This window comes from Bos taurus, chromosome 15 (assembly GCF_002263795.3).
Source record: "Bos taurus isolate L1 Dominette 01449 registration number 42190680 breed Hereford chromosome 15, ARS-UCD2.0, whole genome shotgun sequence".
Lineage (NCBI taxonomy): Eukaryota > Metazoa > Chordata > Mammalia > Artiodactyla > Bovidae > Bos > Bos taurus.
This window is the reverse complement of record NC_037342.1, coordinates 66,417,553-66,437,416: the sequence shown is the minus strand read 5'-3', so window position 1 is coordinate 66,437,416 and position 19,864 is coordinate 66,417,553. Positions and strand designations below refer to the sequence as shown.

General features: G+C 46.4%; 1 protein-coding gene and 1 long non-coding RNA gene across 2 annotated transcripts in view; one reads left to right on the top strand and one right to left on the bottom strand.

The window, feature by feature from the left end:
• LDLRAD3 (low density lipoprotein receptor class A domain containing 3) overlaps positions 1-6,185 on the bottom strand; it is a 271,800-nt gene extending 265,615 nt beyond the window's left edge. Inside the window, exon 1 of the mRNA NM_001192619.1 lies at positions 6,140-6,185. Within this exon, the coding sequence (NP_001179548.1) occupies positions 6,140-6,185 (46 nt within the window). The remainder of the gene's footprint in view (positions 1-6,139) is intronic.
• Positions 6,186-6,356: 171 nt separating this feature from the next.
• LOC104974303 (uncharacterized) lies at positions 6,357-19,299 on the top strand. The gene is made up of 3 exons (XR_003029502.2): positions 6,357-6,778; positions 15,702-15,774; positions 17,934-19,299. It is a non-coding gene; the product is annotated as an uncharacterized lncRNA (long non-coding RNA).
• The last annotated feature ends 565 nt before the right edge of the window (positions 19,300-19,864 follow it).

Below are 19,864 nucleotides of genomic sequence, written 5' to 3'. Positions count from 1 at the left end.
GCTGACAATCCTTCAGCTCTACCATCTCCCCCCTGCCTCCCTCCTCCAGTCAGTAACTCTTCGTGCCTCTCCATTTGATGTCAGCCCCTGTATGGGTCAGGAAGATCTCCTGGAGATGGGATTAGCTACCCACTCCAGTATTCTTGCCTGGAGAATTCCACGGAGAGAGGAGCCTGGAGGGCTACAATCCACGGGGTCATAAAGAGTTGGACAGGACTGAGCAAGTAACACTACACCTTTCAAGGCATTGTATTGTAAGATTTAAAATGTTTATTTTTTGTGTGTTTGTTTTTTATGTATTATTTGTGTGAAAAGTATTATAAACGTATTACAGAACAGTATTACATAGCTGATTCTGTTAGTTGGGTACGTAGGCTAACTTCGTTGCACTTATGAACAAACTGGACTTACAAATACCCTCTTGGAATGGAACCCATTCCCATGTAGGGGACATACTATAAAGCTTCAAGAAGTTACCCAGAGACAAAAGGGAAGAAAACAAGACTCACAGGCTCAGGAAGCCAGGGCTCCCACCTGAAGAAGCCTTTGGGGAGAGGGTGTGATTTGAGGCTCCTGTGTCTGATGGAAGATAAGGGACACTTCTCTCCCTCCAAACCCAGCGCTGCTCTCTTGGTAGCTCCTTTCTCCCTGCGAACTCACACACAGAAGAAGACAGCAGCAGACACTGCACATCGATGCTGGTCTTCTGAAGAGAGGAGGAAGCTAAAAACTCAAGGCTGGCTGGCCACCACTGAACAAAGGAACCGGATAGCTGGGAGGCAGTGTCTTAAAGGAATACAAGAGTTACTAAGTGACACAGAGCTTAACTTTCAAAGGACTTCAGAGAAGAAAGTACAAGACGCAAATTTCTCCAAAGCTCACAGGCTGCTAGTATAGACGATCCCCTCTGCCCACCTAGAGAAGGAACTCCAGTTGTAAAAGCTTTTGATGGGAAGGGGGAAGGAACCATGGGGAGGGAAGGGGAACCGAGAGAAACAATGACCGCTCTGTGGGGTGGAGGCAGGGGGACTTCCAGGGTGAGATTTCAACACGCAGCTCCCAAGGCAAACTTTCAGGGCGCTTCTCCTCCAGCTCACAGGGATAGTGAACCTCCCAAGTTTAAAAGGTCTTCAGGGAACCAAGTGGCTCTGGTGTCACCCACCACCTGCCTTTTACTTGCTTCCTCAGCCTATCTCTCCCAGGGGAATGAAATCCACAATCTCCAGCTTCACTTGCTTTCACTATCACACAAGAGCAAGAAGCAGGAGCGAAAGGTCAGGGCTGAGGCTATTTCTAGATAAAACCTATTTTCACATTGAACTTGTGGGGTTGCAGAAACAGAAAGCAGAAACCTGATGATGAAGAGACCCTTGGGAGGAGAAAACCTCTCTGAATTGCTGTATCTGGGAGACACTTCTGGATGAGCAGTAAGAATGCTCCAGATGTATGGCAAGGTGGGGAATGCTCACACCAGACCCAGGGTTCGCAACTGGGGTGCTCAAGCTGGGCTGATTCTCAAGGGAAATGTGGGAACGGCTGGAGACATTGTTGGTTGTCACAACTCAGGGGGGCAGGGAGAAGGAGGCTGCTTCTGGCACCAAAGACCAGTGGTGCTGTAAACAAGCTACAATACAAAGGACAGCCCCCCACAACAAGGAGCCCTCCAGTCCCAACGCCAACAGCGCCAGGCTGAGAGATGCTTCCCCATAAACCCCAGCCCTGCAGCCATCTCCGAAACCCTAACCATCCTATCTGAAATAGATATTTGCCATCCCTCTGACCGGGCAGTTATCCTGTCACACAAGTCTACTTGTCCTGTGTGTGTGTGTGTGTGTGCGCTTAGTTGCTCAGTTGTGTCCAACTCTTTGCAACCCCATGGTCTGTAGCCCACCAGGTTCCTCTATCTATGGGATTCTCCAGGCAAGAACTGAAGTGGGTAGCCATTCCCTTCTCCAGGGGATCTTCCCAACCCAGGGGTCAAACCCGGGTCTCCTGCATGGCAGTCGGACGCTTTACCAGCTAAGCCACCAAAAGTTTACTTAACCTGTGAGCAATATCAAACATCAAATGCATATGACAGGCAAATCCTGTATCCTCAGAGTACCTGGCTCTTCTCCCAGCAGACGTTTTAAGGGCACTCTTAAGACCCAAAAGGTAGATTCTTTCACAACAATTACAATAAAAGCAACACACACACAGGAGCAGCCATGTTTAAAAACCTCCCCAGTTGTTAGGTAGATGCTGAGGCAAAAATAGCTGTACAGTTAGGACGGCCCATGCATTTCCAAAATATTCCAAAGAGAGAAAGAGGGAAAAAGAACAAACAAGATAACTCCACAACCAAAAACAGATTTTCCCCCAGGGCTCTCTCATAGCTAAAACCAGTTCCATCACTCTGACTTGTCTTCCATTTTTTAACTGTAAAATACCATAAACATGTAAGAAAAGAGGGGAAAGGTAAATATAGAATTTAATGAATGAAAACAAACCCCCATGTAACTACACCTCGGGTCAAGAAATGGAACCATGTCCAGTGGTATCTCCTGCCAGACATGCCTCTCCCATGCACAGAGCAAAAATATGGGCGCTATTTTGAAAGTTCTATCTTTACTCAAGGCCTGGGATTTATTTTTATGTATTTACCACAAATACCAACTGCTGTGACTGCAAAGTGAACAGATTTGGGAAGGGGGGCTGTTTATGGAAACAAACTCATGGATTGTTAATTCACAAAAGCACGTAGGGGGAAAGGCATGGAAGGATGCCCGGAAATAGGGCGGAAAGCCCAGACTGGGGGCCTAGAGAGAAACTCGAGTCAGAATCTGGCACCCTGGGTACGGATAATCTTTCACGGACCACAAAATGACTTCCTGTCACACAATATCGTTGGAAAAACTCAACGGAATCACGTGTTTCAAGGGCGAGCAAAGCATCTCACCCGTAGGAGATGAGGGTCCATAGATACTGGGTTCCCTATTCTCTCCTTTCCCGTGAAAAAGGGGAAGGTGGAAAAGGCCATGACTTTCGTAGATTATTTGATTAGAAACTCTCCTAATTCCCAGTTCTCTAAACCCTTTCACAAAGAAGACGATACAAACCCACTTTCAAGTTCTTCTGGTGACCTTGGCAGCGAGACACCTAGACCAGTCTTGGAGGCCCTCCCTCTGCTCCTGGCTCACATCCTGTGCCTCTCCGTCACTTATCACAAAGGTAAAGGCCGAAGTGGACTGTCAGGAAAAAACACCTCGCACCCCAGCAGGGAGCCTTCATCCGTCTCTTTGAAGACGAAAAGCAACAAGGTGTGTTTATTTGTACTTGCTGCACACAGCCTCATCGACGGGCCTAGGCTGCACAAAGCCACTCAGTTCGTTTAAAAATAATAATAATAATAAAACCCACCTGCTCACATCACTAAGCAGATCGCTCCAAAAGAAAAGGTCAACACCCACACTCCTGGGTACACACGGGGGAAATCAAGCCTTTTCACGGACAGGTAGAAAAGGTCAGGGAGTTCCTAAAAGGTCAACCAATAAGGAGGTGAACCGTCTAACCCCCACAAGGCCTGCCCACCATTAGACATCCTTCAGCATCCACGCATTTAAACCCACTGAGCCCACCTCGGCAAGGAAAGCTGGACCTCAAACAGCCTGAGCCTTTCTCACCGGATACATTAAAAAATAATAACGGTCGAAATCGATGCTTCACTTCCCTAACACAAACAGTAAAAACAAAGGAAGGAAAAAATATACACATGCATGCAAAGGTGTCTGAGAAGATTCCTGAAAAATAGAGGCCTCCAGATTGCTGTTGAAATGTCGGTGTCCTTCCAGTCCTACAAAGACCTGAAACTCAGACTAGGGCTCCGCTCTGACCCCGAGTTTCTTCACAGACTATCAAAGGGAGAAAGAAATCCAAAGTGCCAAAGCACTGGCATTTATCATCTTTCTTGTTCGATCAACTTCCCAAAAGAGCATGGAGGTGGAGGATATGGGACAGAAGGACAGGGTCTTTGGCCCACTACGAATTGACCTACCATATAGGCTTCAGGAGACGTGACCGGCCCTGTTCTCCGGTGACAAGTTAGGGCAAAGTGAAATCCCTTCTAGAAGGGTGATACTTAATATAACAGGAAAAATGCACACACTTCAACCTGCCTAGAGGTTTCTAAACTAGCAACTCACTGTAAAGGTGAGTCAAAACCACACAAGCCCAAGAAACACGGATAACAGAAAACCACCAGTTGGGACAGCTAGGTGTTTTGTAACTACCACCCCCCATCCTTCCCTCCCCACTATGACTGTTGTTCAGTCGTGTCCAACTCTTTGAACCCCATGGATTGTAGCACACCAGATTTCCCTGTCCTTCACTATCTCCTGGAGTTTGCTCAAACCCACTCTGACTATTCTACTTATTTTAGCCCTATTTTACACGTACACACATATTAACCAGTGCTGACCAGAGAAAGACAAAATTAACTGTACAGCTATTTTTACAGTCATGAAGACTCAACGAAAGCCACCCAGTACTAACTGGGAGATGCAATAAATAACAGTTTCTACTGGGCCGCAGGCAGTTCCCTGAGGACATGCACAAGACCTGGCTTCTGGACTGTCCTACTTGGGTTTTATCAGGGGACACACCAGGTCAATGCAAATAGAAAGCATGAATCTAGGCAGGTCTTTGTGTCTGAGATGTCCAGGAAACCTCCCAGTTCTAACAGCCTCCAAATAATCACTCGTCCCTACCTGTGACTGCCAACGCCCCCTGGAAACCCTCTCCCTGGGGTGGCTGAGTAGTTCAGGACAAACAGGACACTCTGACCCACACCTGGTTAAAAATCCACAGCAGCCACCAGCATTCCACCCTCCCTAGAAGCCGCAGAAAACCCACAGACATCTAAGCGGGAGTCTCAGAGGAGTGGGGATGATGTCATAGGTCTTAGAGTGGGGGAAGGCTACCCAGTGGATTCTCAGGATGGCCAGGACCAGGGACTCCAAACAAGGAGGAGGGTTTGTCTTTCCTAGTGCACATCTGGCAGGGAGGGGGAAGCCTGGAATTAAGTGAGGCTCAACTTCCCCAACAAATACACCCCCAAAGATACTTCCACCTCAAGTAGCTAGAAGTATGTGGGGGAATCGAGCATGAATTAGACATGTAGATGGCACCAACTTCAGAAAGTTCACGCTGCCCTGCCATCTACTTTCCCGTGCACCAGCTGCCCAGAAATAACTATGGGGGGGTCAAGGGCCTGCCGACCCTTGGAGGGGGCAGCTGACAGCTGTGACCAGAGGGCAGGGGCAGGGGAACAGCTCCGGGCTGGAATCTGGAGCGTGCCCACATCAGCAGAAAAGTTCCAGAGAACGTCACGCTGCTCCTGAAGACCTCAGGGTGCACACGCTAAAGGCGATGCCAGGTTCAAAGGGTGGCAGATGAACCCCGTGCCCTCTCCCAGGGCATCTTGCCGGACAGGGCGTCCACCGTAAGGTGAGTGGGGGTGATCAGATGATTTAAATAAATGTCCTGCTCCCAGAATCAGTGGGAAAGATGAATAATTCCCAGGTCCGGCCCTGCTTCATCTCCCTTTGCTTAAACCAAACAGTCCCAGGGAGGAATGGATGGGAAGGGCGATACCACCCGCCCGGCGGACCAGGTAGGAAACTGACGCACGGGGGTGCACACAAGACCCAAAGGGGCCCTGGGGAGGCTATCGCAGCACCCAGCACCCCGCGTCTGGGATGCTGGGATCAGGGAAGCGTTCTCTCCTCTCCCCACCCTTCTTCCTTTCTTCTACACAACACACAACACACACACACACACACACACACACACACACACACACGAACTCTCCAGCTACGCCCAATCGGGGCAGCTGCCGGGCTCCCCAGAGCCGGACTGCACACAAAGCCCCGCCCGTGCACACACCACACAGCACAAGCCGGCGCGCACGCCCACACAATAGGACGGCGCGCACCCCGCCGCGGCCCCTCGCCGGGGTCCCGGCCAGCCCGGCGCCGGGGTCCGCCCTCTGTGCACACCCGCGCCTGGAGACGCAGCCCGGGCAAGGGGAGGGGGCACGATCGCAGCCCCGCCGCCGCGCCCCGCGCCCCTCAGAAAGTTCTCCGGACGCCCCCCGACTCACCCGCGGCGCTGCTCAGCAGCAGGCACAGCGGCCCCAGCAGCCACATGGCGCGGCCGCCGCTCCCGCTGCCCGGCGCCGTCGCTGCCCCCGCGGCCTCGGCGACGACCCCGCCCCTCGCGGCGCCGGCCCCGCCCCCGCGGTCCCGCCTCCCGCCCGCCCCGCCCTCTCAGCCTGGCCAGCCTGGCCCCGCTCTGCGAAGTTTTCGCGAGCATCCGGGCCGCGCGCCGCCCGCGTCCTGCCCCGGTTGTCCAGGCTCAGAGAGGCCGCCAAGGGGGCCACGGAGGGTCCGGCCCTGGCGGCCGCTCGCCATCAACCCCCTCTGGCTGCGAGGATGTAACAGTCCAGGCCCGGTCCTCGCCTTCTCTTTCTCTTTTTCCTCCCACTTCTGTTCCTCCATCCTTCGAGGATGCAGCGCTCACCACCTCCTCAAGTCCCAAACTTGAATTCTTTACAGAACTAACTACAGAATGAGTTTACTCCAGGGAAGGAAAGAAGTTGAAAGAATTGGCCAAATGTTATGAGAAAGAAAAAATATATATATATGTATGTATGTATGTATTATTTTTAGTAGCAATATGGAATACGAGGAGTGCTTCTCAAACTTTTCAAATGCATCCGACGCACCTGGACTCGGACTCAGTAAGTATTGGGTGGGGCCTGCGATTCTGCTTTTCTAAGAAGCTTTCAGGTGATTTGGAAACTGATGGTGAACCACAAGTGGAGTAGGCACACAGCTTTAGCCTGTGCTTTATTTCCTCTGGATCTTGTCTGCCTAGACCAAGGGACTTTGGGGCCCCAGTTTGCAGAAAAGGAAAGTAAATGTGAAAGTAGAAGCCCAAATACAAAAAGAACAGCTGCTCCAGTGCAGTTGGGGCTCCAAGACAGCACTGGTGACAATTGCCAGAGGATTTAGACGGAGGAAGAATCAATGACGCTTTCGGTGTCCACTCTCCAGCCCCTTCCTTCTCCAGAAAAAAAAAGCAAGAAAAAATGCAAGTCATCACCCCAAACTGGAAATATCCATTAACTGAGAAATGGATAAAGAAATTGTGTCCTGTCACTTAATGAAGCAACAGGTGCTGCTGCTTTGGTCACTCAGTCGTGTCCAACTCTTGGGACCCAGTGGATTGTAGCCCTCCAGGCTATACGGTTCTCTGTCCAAACAGTTCTCCAGGCAGGAACACTGAAGTGAGTTGCCATTTCCTGCTCCAGGGGATCTTCCTGACTCAGGGATTGAACCCCGGGTCTCCTGTACTGCAGGCAGGTTCTTTACCGACAAAGTCACAAGTGGCTCAACATGAATGAATCTCAGAAGTGTGCTAGGAGAAAGAATCCAGGCTCCAAGGGGGCATTCTGTATGACTCCATTTATAAGACATGAGGGATGAGGACAGGGAGGGAAGCAAAGCCATAGGGACCAAAATCAGCTCAGCAGACACCAGGATCTGGCCTGGGGAAGGACCAGTGCAAAGGGTCACAAGGGAACATTGTGGAGCAGTGAGACTGTTCTCAATTTGATTATGGTAGTGGTGGTGGCAATGGCACCCCACTCCAGTACTCTTGCCTGGAAAATCCCATGGATGGAGGAGCCTGGAAGGCTGCAGTCCATGGGGTTGCTAAGAGTCGGACACGACTGAGCAACTTCACTTTCACTTCTCACTTTCATGCACTGGAGAAGGAAATGGCAACCCACTCTGGTGTTCTTGCCTGGAGAATCCCAGGGACAGGGGAGCCTGGTGGGCTGCCGTCTATGGGGTCACACAGAGTCGGACACGACTGAAGTGACTTAGCAGCAGTGGTGGTGGCTATTGTTGTATACAAGACATACATAACTTTATGCGTTTGTGAAAACTTAGAGAACTACATCCCTAAAACCCACACCTAAAGCAAGTGCATTTTACTGTGTATAAACCATACCTGTTTGAAGGAGCTGGGAGGGCATGGGTGCCGGAACTGCTAGGTAAGAGAAGTTGTAGATGGGATACCCACATTAGATTTGAGATGAACGGGAGAAACCACAGAAGATACTGAGATTCAGTGTCTTTGCATTTTAATTATCTGCTCTAGGCTGGAAATATAAAGGTTAAAGTGGATCAGGTCAAAATTTTAAAAATAACAACAATGGTTCAAGGTAATGAGAAAATGTGATGCCATATAGGCAAGTTGAGCAAGTTCCATATTACAAAGTACTTCGTTAAATATGGAAAACACAAACAAATTCTCCAAAACATTTAGCCTCTGGGGGTTTTCTTCTGGGGTCCACAAGGACTAGGGTGCTCATCTCATGGGCTTCAGAGAATTTTAAAACCCCCAATGTTTTATGCAAATTTCAAGTGTGTATGAGTACATACATTTTCCCAGGAAGTGTGTTGGAATGAAGCCTCTGACCTCTGATAATGATACAGAAGAAGGCAAATAATTTCTCCTACAGCCGTTCATTTGCCTCCAAATATTAGAAATATGGAAGGAGGAATGGACCTGACCCAGTACCATCTTTCTTATTTCCCTGTGTTCCTCTGGGCACTTGAGCTTCAACTCTGTAAGTGCCTGGTTTACTTCCTGCCTCTCTGTCTCTGTCTCAATTTCTCTCTCTCCCCTCTCCCCCTGCCCCCGCCACACACACATGCACACACATTTCTTTTAAATATATTAATGTCTTTGAGACCATTCCAACTATGTAAAGCCCTCTTTACATTCCATGTTGTTTTTATACTTCTATTGAAACACTCTCAGCCTCCCCACCGTTTAAGCTGTTTAGTTCAATTCAGTTATTCAGTCGTGTCCAACTCTTTGTGACCCCCATGGACTGGAGCATGCCAGGCTTCCCTGTCCTTCACCAACTCCCAGAGCTTGCTCAAACTCATTTCCATCGAGTCAGTGATGCCATCTAACCATCTCATCCTCTGTCGTCCCCCTCTCCTCCCACCTTCAATCTTTTCCAGTATCAGGGTCTTTTCAAATGAGTCCGTTTTTCGCATCAGGTGGCCAAAGTGTTGGAGTTTCAGCTTCAGCATCAGTCTTTCCAATGAATATTCAGGACTGATTTCCTTTAGGATGGACTGGTTGGATCTCCTTGCAGTCCAAGGCACTCTCAAGAGTCTTCTCCAACACCACAGTTCAAAAGCATCAGTTCTTCGGCACTCAGCTTTCCTTATGGTCCAACTCTTACATACATACATGACTACTCGAAAAACCATAGCTTTGACAAGACATACCTTTGTCGGCAAAGTAATGTCTCTGCTTTTTAATATGCTGTCTAGATTGGTCATGGCTTTTCTTCCAAGGAGCAAATGTCTTTTAATTTCACGGCTGCAGTCACCATCTGCAATGATTTTGGAGCCCCCCAAAATAAAGTCCGTCACTGTTTGCCCATCTATTTGCCATGAAGTGATGGGACTGGATGCCATGATCTTAGTTTTTTGAATGTTGAGTTTCAAACCAGCTTTTTCACTCTCCACTTTCACTTTTATCAAGAGGCTCTTTAATTCCTCTTTGCTTTCTGCCACAAGGGTGGTGTCATCTGCATATCTGAGGTTATTGATATTTCTCTGGCAATCTTGATTCCAGCTTGTGCTTCATCCAGCCCAGCATTTCACATGATGTACAGTTCAGTTCAGTTCAGTCGCTCAGTCGTGTCCGACTCTTTGCTACCCCATGAATTGCAGCACGCCAGGCCTCCCTGTCCATCACCAACTCCCAGAGTTCACTCAGACTCACATCCATCGAGTCGGTGATGCCATCCAGCCATCTCATCCTCTGTCGTCCCCTTCTCCTCCTGCCCCCAATCCCTCCCAGCATCAGAGTCTTTTCCAATGAGTCAACTCTTTGCATGAGGTGGCCAAAGTACTGGAGTTTCAGCTTTAGCATCATTCCTTCCAAAGAACACCCAGGGCTGATCCCCTTCAGAATGGACTGGTTGGATCTCCTTGCAGTCCAAGGGACTCTCAAGAGTCTTCTCCAACACCACAGTTCAAAAGCATCAATTCTTAAGCACTCAGCTTTCTTCATGGTCCAACTCTCACATCCATACATGACCACTGGAAAAACCATAGCCTTGACTAGATGGACCTTTGTTGGCAAAGTAATGTCTCTGCTTTTCAATATGCTCTCTAGGTTGGTCATAACTTTCCTTCCAAGGAGTAAGTGTCTTTTAATTTCATGGCTGCAATCACCATCTGCAGTGATTTTGGAGCCCAAAAAAATAAAGTCTGACACTGTTTCCACTGTTTCCCCATCTATTTCCCATGAAGTGATAGGACCAGGTGCCATGATCTTCGTTTTCTGAATGTTGAGCTTTAAGCTAACTTTTTCACTCTCTTCTTTCACTTTCATCAAGAGGCTTTTTAGTTCCTCTTCACTTTCTGTCATAATGGTGGTGTCATCTGCATATCTGAGGTTATTGATATTTCTCCCGGCAATCTTGATTCCAACTTGTGCTTCATCCAGCCCAGCGCTTCTCATGATGTACTCTACATATAAGTTAAATAAGCAGGGTGACAATATACAGCCTTGACTACTCCTTTTCCTATTTGGAAGCAGTCTGATGTACTCTGCATATAAATTAAATAAGCAGGGTGACAATATACAGCCTTGATGTACTCCTTTCCCTGTTTGGAACCAGTTCGTTGTTCCATGTCCGGTTCTAACTGTTGCTTCTTAACCTGCATAAGATTTCTCAAGAGGCACATAAGGTGGTCTGGTATTCCCATCTCTTGAAGAATTTTCCACAGTTTGTTGTGATCCACACAGTCAAAGGCTTTGTTGTAGTTAATAAAGCAGAAGTAGATGTTTTTTCTGGAACTCTCTTGCTTTTTCTATGATCCAATGGATGTTGGCAATTTGATCTCTGGTTCCTCTGCCTTTTCTGCCAGTTCTTTGGAATTCTGTCAAAAGCACAGGACCCTCAGCTTCCGGAAAATGTAATAGGATCCACTGCTAATTGTTCAGATCTCAGGGAGCCAATCCCAAGTCTTTTTTTTCAGTTGGTTTGGTTTCATAAAAATAAAAATCAGAGTGCTTCATGGCTCTTATTTACCAAAAATGAGACACTCTGAGCTTGGATGTGTGCTTCAAACATGGCTTCACATTGTTAAAGAAGGGAAGAGTTTTGTCTCACTGTGGTCTTTGGTAGAATGATCTATAGTTCTCATGCTTTTTCTCATCAACTCCTCACAGCAGCTCCAGCCACATCACACATGAAAATAGCACAAACTAGACTTGAGCTCAGCTTCTTCTTCATTGTTCAGTCGCTAAGTCATGTTTGATTCTTGGTGATCCCATGAGCTGCAATTTGCCAGGCCTCTCTGTCCTTCACTGTCTCCTGAAGTTTGCTCAAACTCATGTGCATTGAGTCAATGATGCCATCCAACCATCTCATTCTCTGTCATCCCCTTCTCCTCTTGTCCTCAATCTTTCCCAGCATCAAGGTCTCTTCCAGTGAATTGGCTCTTCGCATCAGGTGGCCAGAGTATTGAAGCTTCAGCTTCAGCATCATTCCCTCCAGTGAATAAGCTTCTTCTTACCTGTGCTCCAGTTCTCTTCCTAGTCTGTGACTTTGGGCAAATGATTAGACTCTCTGAGCTTTAGTTACCTTATCTGTAAAATGGGAATAATAAGACAACCTAGATCTTAGGGTTGCTGTCAGGATTCAGTGAGCTATGTGAAGTCTTCTGCACAGTACCTTGCCCATAATAATTGCTCAAGAAAAAGTAGATGCTGGTGTGCTTGTGGTTATGGTTCACACTACAAGGCAGCTGCTGTGGTAGCCAGTCTCCACGATGGCACTCAGAGATCCTTGGCTTTTGGTATTTGTGCTTTCTGTAGTCCCCTCCCATAATCCCTTCCACACTGGCCTGGCTGACTCGTGTGACCAGTAGATATTGTGGAAGTGGCAGAGGGTACCCTTGAAGGCTGGATCACAAAGGACGTAGCACTTTCTTCCTTGCTCCCTCCGATCCCTTGCTCTGGATGAAGTCAGCCACTGTGTTGGGAGGACACTCAAAAAGTCCTGTGGATAGGCCCACAGGGAGAGGGACTGAGCTTCCTGCCAACTTGGACTGAACCATCTTGGCAGCAGAACCTTAAGTCTCAATCAAGCCCTCAGATGACTGTGCCTGGACCAATATCTGACCGGCTATTGCAAGAAATCCTGAGCTGGAACCACCCAGCCACTCCCAAATTCCTGATCTACAGAAACTATCAGAGATAATAAGTATGTATTGTTGTTTTAAACCACTGACTTCCAGGTGATTATTTAGCAGTAGATAACTAGTACTTCTGCCTTTAAAGCCATCCAGGGGATTGGCTCAATGATTCTATAGGACCTTATAAATGACTGCATAATTGGAAAACACTTTGAATTTTGATGGCTGCTTAGTAAGCACTCAAATGTTTGTTTTATTGTTATCATGGTTTATTCTGAAATTACTGTCATTATCATCACCTTTTTTCCAAAGCACTTAGGCCACATTCAGACTTTAAAAAAAGGTTTTAACTCCAGGAAGAGTAAAGATGTGGGTAGAACTAACAAGCAGAGGAAGAGCCGCGGGACACCAGAGAGACAGAGAGAAACTACTTACAAAATGCTTACCGGAAACTAGTAGACATTCGCTTCATAAAAATCAAGGTAGATGGCCTTGCTCCCTTCCTCCCTTAGTTATTTCCTTGGCTCACAGTTTCACATGGGCGCCATCCTTCCTGCTCTATGCTCTCCCTGTCATTCATCTGCTTTTTGTTCCTTCTGGGATGTAAAGAAAACAGAAATTCGCTTGAGGATACAGTCACAGAAGGCTCGTTCCCCTCCACACGGAGTGGATGCTGGAATCTGCCGGCTGAGAGGCTGCCTGGTGGAAGAAGATGACTGCGCTCTTCCCGAAATGTATGCCCACGCGAGCTGTCTCCCCCATACCACGACTATCATGACGCGTCAGTCAAGTAAACTACTCCACAAGGGCTTTGGAGCAGCGTGACACACCTGGGCCCCTCGGTCCCCCCACTTACCAGCTCCGTGAGGCTGAGAAAGTCACTTTCTCTGTCTTTCAGAGTCAAATTACTCTGAGTGCCATTTTCCTGTGCAGTGGGCGTAACAGTTTTACCCACCTCCTGGGGTTGTTGCATGAAGCAGGAGGACTCACTGATTCCCTCACTTATTTGACAGTTGTTTAGAGAGAACTGTGTCAAACACTGTTCTGGACTCTGGTTTGCTGCTGTGAACACACCTTTCCTTGTACTCACAGAGCTCACAGTCTAACTGGGGAGACAGACAGACATCAAACTGACATGTAATACAGTGTCCTTTATCATAAGGGCTATGTGAGGCATTCAGCAGTTTCTGACTCAGTCTTCATTTGTTCAGCCCTTATTTGCATTACTTGCTGAGGGCCTACATTTGAGGGGTAAGTAATACCAGGAAACATGAAGGTTAAAACTTCGAATGTCTGCAGTAGGCAACCTCTGAGATGGCCCTCAATGATCTTACTTCCTGGAATTCACACTTTTACGTCATTCCCTCCCTTGAATGTTGCTGGATCTAGTGACTCAGTTCTAACAAAGAGAATACAGCCAAAGTATTCCAAAACTTGCTCACTCAGTCATGTCTGACTCTTGGTGGCCCTAGGAAGTACAGCCCTCCAGTCTCCTCTGTCCATGGGATTCTCCAGGCAAGAATACTGGAGGGGGTTGCCATGCCCTTCTCCAAGATATCTTCCTGACCCAGGGATCAAACCCACATCTCTTACATCTCCTGCATCAGCAGGTGGGTTCTTTACCACTAGGGCCACCTAGATCATACCAACACTCAGGCTCCTGTTTCTTTCTCTCTCTCTCCCTGTCTCCCTCACCAGTTGCCAATTTCCAAACTGTACTATGGAAAGATTCAATTGGCAAGGAAGTGTAAAGGCTTCTAGCGACAGCTAGTAAGGTATTAAGACCCTCAATCCAATGAACCCACCAACAACTGAATCCCGCCAACAACCACATGACTGAACTTGGAGGCAAATCTTCCCCTCAGTCAAGCCTTCAGATGAGATCCAACCCTAGCTGACTGCTTGGCTACAACTTCATGAGAGACCTTAAACAGAGGAACCCAGCTAACTGTGCCCAGATTCCTGACCCAGGATAACTGGAAGATTATATGCTTGTTGTTTTAAGGCACTAAATTTTGAGATAATCGGTTATAGACCAACAGATAACTAATACAAAAGCCTTACTGTAAACACTGAGTCTGTGAACATTCAGCATTATTGAATCTCACTTACCCATTAGCCTGAGGAAGGCAGTAGGAGAGAATTGTCATTAACCAAGTGTCTGCATCAAACATTGTATATTTATGATCACATCTATCTTCACAGCAATCTCTGAGTTGAATGTTATGATGCCTTGTGCACAGATGGGGAAATCTGAGGTGCAGAAGTGACTGGCCCAAAATAACCCACAAAGTAAACCAAGATTTGAAGCCAGATCCTTTTGATTCCAAAGGATTCCCACAATACCATTCTGAACCTTGCTGCCTTCTATAGCAAAACAACATCTTATTCATAAAACTTAGAAGGTGTGAGCAGCTTGAAAGGTAATGTGCTCACTGGGTTTGGGGCTAGACAGGTAGAAATGCTCAGCACATCAAATGGAACTTGATTTATTATGCAATACAATTCAAGTCCCAGAAAACTTTTCTAGATGTGTCTAATTATAGTAGTTTCCACACCCCCAAAAATGCTGAGTATGAGAGTTCTCCCAGCTAGAAATTAAAGTCATCCCAGAGCTGCCAAATGTATAGATATATTTTTAAATTGTCAGACTAATCTACAGAGAAATACTGCTGGGAACCAGCACAGTTCTTGTAATTCATGTTTAATAAAGTCACTAGCTTGAGGAAGAGAGATCTTCTGACATTTATAAATGAAAAATTTGTACCATCTGAAAGGATGAAAATTTTACCCCTCATTTAGAAAAAACATGCAGCTTGTTATTTATTTTAATGTCTCAGTTTTACTGCCCCTTGAATGAAGTTGTCTACATCCTTAAAAGAGTTATTTTTCATTTGTGATCAGGCCTGGAACCAATGAACAATTATATGAAAAAGAATTTAACCTTAAATTTATTAACTGGGCCTTGTTGCCAGCTTTCATCACAGACTTTTTTTTTTCCTTTCTCAATTGGAAAGGGGGGAAAAGGTAGATTTATTAAATGTATAAATCTATTCTTGGTCTATCAGTTTGAGAGGGAAAACTGTCATTAAATTATATACAATAGACCTGTGGTGTGCAATATGGTAGCCTTTAGCTGCTTGTAGCCCCAAGTAGATACACTGAGCACTTGAAATGTGGCTATTATGATAGGAGCTAAGTAAAAAGCCAAACTGAATTTCAGGTTCAGTACAAAAGAGAATGTAAAAGATCTCAATAATATTTACACTGACCATAGGTTGAAATAAGGGATTTAGATGTATAGGTTTATATAAAATAATATTCAAATTAACTCCACTGGTATCTTACTACTTTAATGTGGAAATTTTAAAATTTCACATGTAGCTTGCATTTGGGGCTCACAACATATTTCTTTTCAAGGTAACTGACAATAGATGTTTTATCTGATGAATGACCACACGACATGTCTGCTTTCCTGGCATCATTGTTAAATGTAAGTTCACTTGAAGATCACTGACTTGAGAGAAACTTTTTTTCTCCCAGTTTCTCCATCTAAATAATTTTGTTCCCAACCCTTCTTAACCTTATATTCTGGTCATCCAAGTCAATGAGATAAAAGTGATTTTAATGTCATTATTTCAATATTACAAATGCACCACAGGGTCCAAAAGAAGGAAGGGAGGGAAATGAATAGAGAAGAAAGGAAGCGTCTTTTTAAACATTGTGAACATTTGGCGCTTGGGTTCTGAAAAGTAAGATTTCCGTAGGGAAATTTATACAGTAATTAACTAACAAGCCAAAAGTGATAGGAGATATTCACTCAGTGATAAATGGGAGACAATGCTTCCATGATCTCCTTTCCTAAGTAACAGACTCTTTCATAGACAAACAGGTAAGCAGTGCTTTAACACAAGTACTGGGAAAAAAAAATCATCTGGAAGGTAAGTAGATTTACATTTTTAAACTGACATTATTGGAACATTCTTCCTGCACCATGAAAACTCTGCTTTAATAATTTACGTTGTTTTTCTCTGTTCACCTCAGCCTACTTCTTTTAAACACCTCTTGAAGTTAGATTCTTTGGGCTTGATTGATTTTAATGTTTAAAAGCTTAATTTTGGGGCACTGTCTGATTGCCTGATCTGGAGCTGATGCCGTGTGGGTTTGCAGTTCAGTTCTGGATGGCAGGGGTGTAGAGAAGAGGGATTTTTTGTGTGTGCATCTTTCAGTGAATTCCCACCTCCAGAGTGGAAGAGAAGGAATGAAAGGGACAAGAAAGGGAATTTTTTTTTTTTTCACTCTTGCCTGGAAAATCCCATGGATGGAGGAGCCTGGTGGGCTGCAGTCCATGGGGTCGCTAAGAGTGGGACACGACTGATCTACTTCACTTTCACTTTTCACTTTCATGCACTGGAGAAGGAAATGGCAACCCACTCCGGTGTTCTTGCCTGGAGAATCCCAGGGACGGGGGAGCCTGGTGGGCTGCCGTCTATGGGGTCACACAGAGTCGGACACGACTGAAGTGACTTAGCAGCAGCAGGACCCTTCTACCTGCAAGTAATGAAAACACGGTAGAATTACAGGTATTGTTTGCTTCTGTTAGGCATTGGTCTTTAAGACCAGCTGGCACCTTTACCTTGTTATTTAAGCCATAAATCTGGGGATAAGGCTGGGCTTCTCACTCACTTTTCCCCAACAATGTCAGTCACTGAGATTTGTAAATTCTACCTACTTAATGCCTCTTGAATACAACTCACCCTTCTCCTACCCTCCTGCCACTCCCTTCATTCAGATCCCCTGCACCTCAACCTGAGTTGCTTCAGCCTTCTTCTGACTGGCCTTCTCGGGTTTTGTTTTGCTGCCATTCAATCTGCTTAAAATTTCCATGGCTCCCTATTCCCCACAGGACAAGCTCAGACTTCTCAGCTGAATATATCTTTCATGAGCTGCTACTGGGGCTGTCATGGGGGTTGAGGGCAGAGAGGGGTGTAAGGGCGAGACCAGAGGAGTGGGCAAGAGATCTGGGGCATGTTAAGAAGTGTAGTCTTTATCCTGTGCACAATAGGAAGTCACAAATGGTCAGTTTCAAGCTGGGTCATGCACGAACAGAGGTGCTCTGGTTAAAAGCAAGGCTTCTAGGATCAAACTTAGCTTCAAAGCCTGAACATGCCACTTTAGCTGTGTGTCCTTGGGCAAGTTACTTAACCTTTCTGAGCTGGTTTCTTCAACTGGAGAAGGGAGATTAAGACCCCATGAGATGGATACAATTATGACACTTAAATGAGGTTGTGCTCAGCTTACTACCTAGCACATAGTAAGCACTTGACTAATCATAACTAACATTACCACTAATAACTCTAAATCTTCCTACACTTCCTCCAAGAAGCACTCCATGAGCCCTCAAAACTGAGTTAAGCCTCATCCCCATGTATTCTTTTAACACTTTGTATTTTCCTTGTTGGTAAGACTTATGAGCCTGTATCTTAGTTGACCATTAATATGTCATTTCCCCCATCAGACCATGCTCTCCCTAAGGCTGGGAACTCTGGCAAGAAGTTACTTTGACATTTACTAATTCAACAAATACCTTAGATCACCTCCTACTTTGATTCACATGATCTCTTTTGTCTTATCTTTATTTCCACCTTACAGGTGAGGAAATAGAGGCTCAGAGAATCAAGCCATAAGTCCGCAGTGCTACAATCAGTGACCGTCAGAGCTGTGATCCACCTCTGGCCTCATACCTCACAATGGCCATCTGGGCAAGAGGAAAAGCTGAGAGCAGTAACACCCTCTAAAATGACCTTCCCAGAGCAGGACGAGTGTCCTCACTCAGCCTCACGAAATGGCAAAGTGAAGGAATAAAACATTTCAGCTGGAAAAACAATAGATAGCCAGAAATCAACCCCAATTCTACCAGAAGTCATAATTCCAGAAAACAGAACTACATACACAAACGGCAATATATTCCAAGATACACATAATAAAATCACCTTGGCAATGCCTATGCCCTTGTGGCCAAACCAGGAAGGGATTGAATTTAAAAGAGAACCAGTGAAGGCAAAAGGAGAAGTGGGAGGCAGAGGATGGGATGGTTAGATAGTATCACCGACTTAATGGACATGAATTTGAGCAAACTCCAGGAGACAGTGAAGGACAAGAAAGCCTACTGCAGTCCATGGGGTGCCAAAGAGTCAAACACTCCTGAGTGACGGAGCACACAGCTGGAGGACTTTTACCCACATGAGCCCATCCAAAGAGGTGTGCCTACCCACCTACAAGGTTCAGCTCCCTGCCACATAGCCAAGAGCCTGATAGTGGTGAAACGCCAGAGTAATTACAATGAAAATTTCCAAGGGGGAAAGATCAGGTCGTGGTAATGGTAGAAGCTGTCTGCACAGGCCAGTTGGCTCAGCTCTCTCAGCATGGGGCCAATGAAGCCAAAGTGGAGGCTGATACTGTTGTGGGCCAGTTGGCTTTGCCCTGAAGGAAAAAAAAAATGTTCTCTGGTCACTGGCTAGAATCTTCCTCCGGCTCAGTTGTCCTGCCAGTGCCAGTATCCGGGATCAAAAAAGGCTGGGGCAAAGCACTCTGGAGAACCTACTGCTAATCTTGAGGAGCAGGGCTGACATTCAGGCAGCACACACCCGTACAGAGAGCTGACTGTTGGGATAAACACCCTGAGTCTCCTGAGTGTCCCTCACATCGCCCCAGGTGCCCAGCTCCTCCCCAAGGCAATAGTGAGAAGTGGCAGAAAAGGAAGAGAAATATAGAAGCCACCCAGCTTCCAGTACTGGGGGGAACAATCTGATGTCACAGAGTTTACTAAATGTGTAACCAAATGAGGCAATGTTTATCAGTTTGTATGTTTCTAGATTTAAATAAACTATCAAATGAGGGCAAAAAATGTCTCAACATTCATCTTGAATTTGAGTTCCAAAATTAGTCTTCCTGAGAATAGAAACACTTTTCCATAAAAACCACAAGTAGACACTTACTGAGAGTTTTCTTAGTTGGGATTCCCCCAAACAGCAGAGCTTGAGACGAGGACGCAGACCAGGCGGTTTCATGGGAGGTGATCCCAGGAAGCAGGGAGGCAGTGAGGCCAGAGGGATGACAGGGGACAGAAATCAATACAAGGAGTATTTGTTGAGCTGGTTAGCACTCTGAGCAGCTGAGACTCACCCCTCGTGTGCACCCTCTGGGATCCATGGAGACCACACCTCAAATTATTACTCTGAATTCGGAAATGAGACATTTATGCACGGACTCCTGTCCCTCGTTGGTTGTGTTAACCATGTGAGCTTCCCACTTGTCCCACTTTGGAAAAGCTCTCAATGCAGCAAAACCAAGAGGCTTAGTGATGCTGGAGGTGGGATCCAGCCAGAATGTGAGCAAAGTGGCCCGCTATAGCCACAGCCCAGATGAGGGCAAGTGATGAGGCTTCTGATACGCCAGGCATCTTACGTTCCACAGATAGGTCCTGTCCTTTTCTTCATTTTCAGAAGAAGAGGCTGAGACACAGAAAGGTAAAGGTCACAGAGCTAGGAGATGGCTGAAGACTCAAACCTGCCTTATTCGAC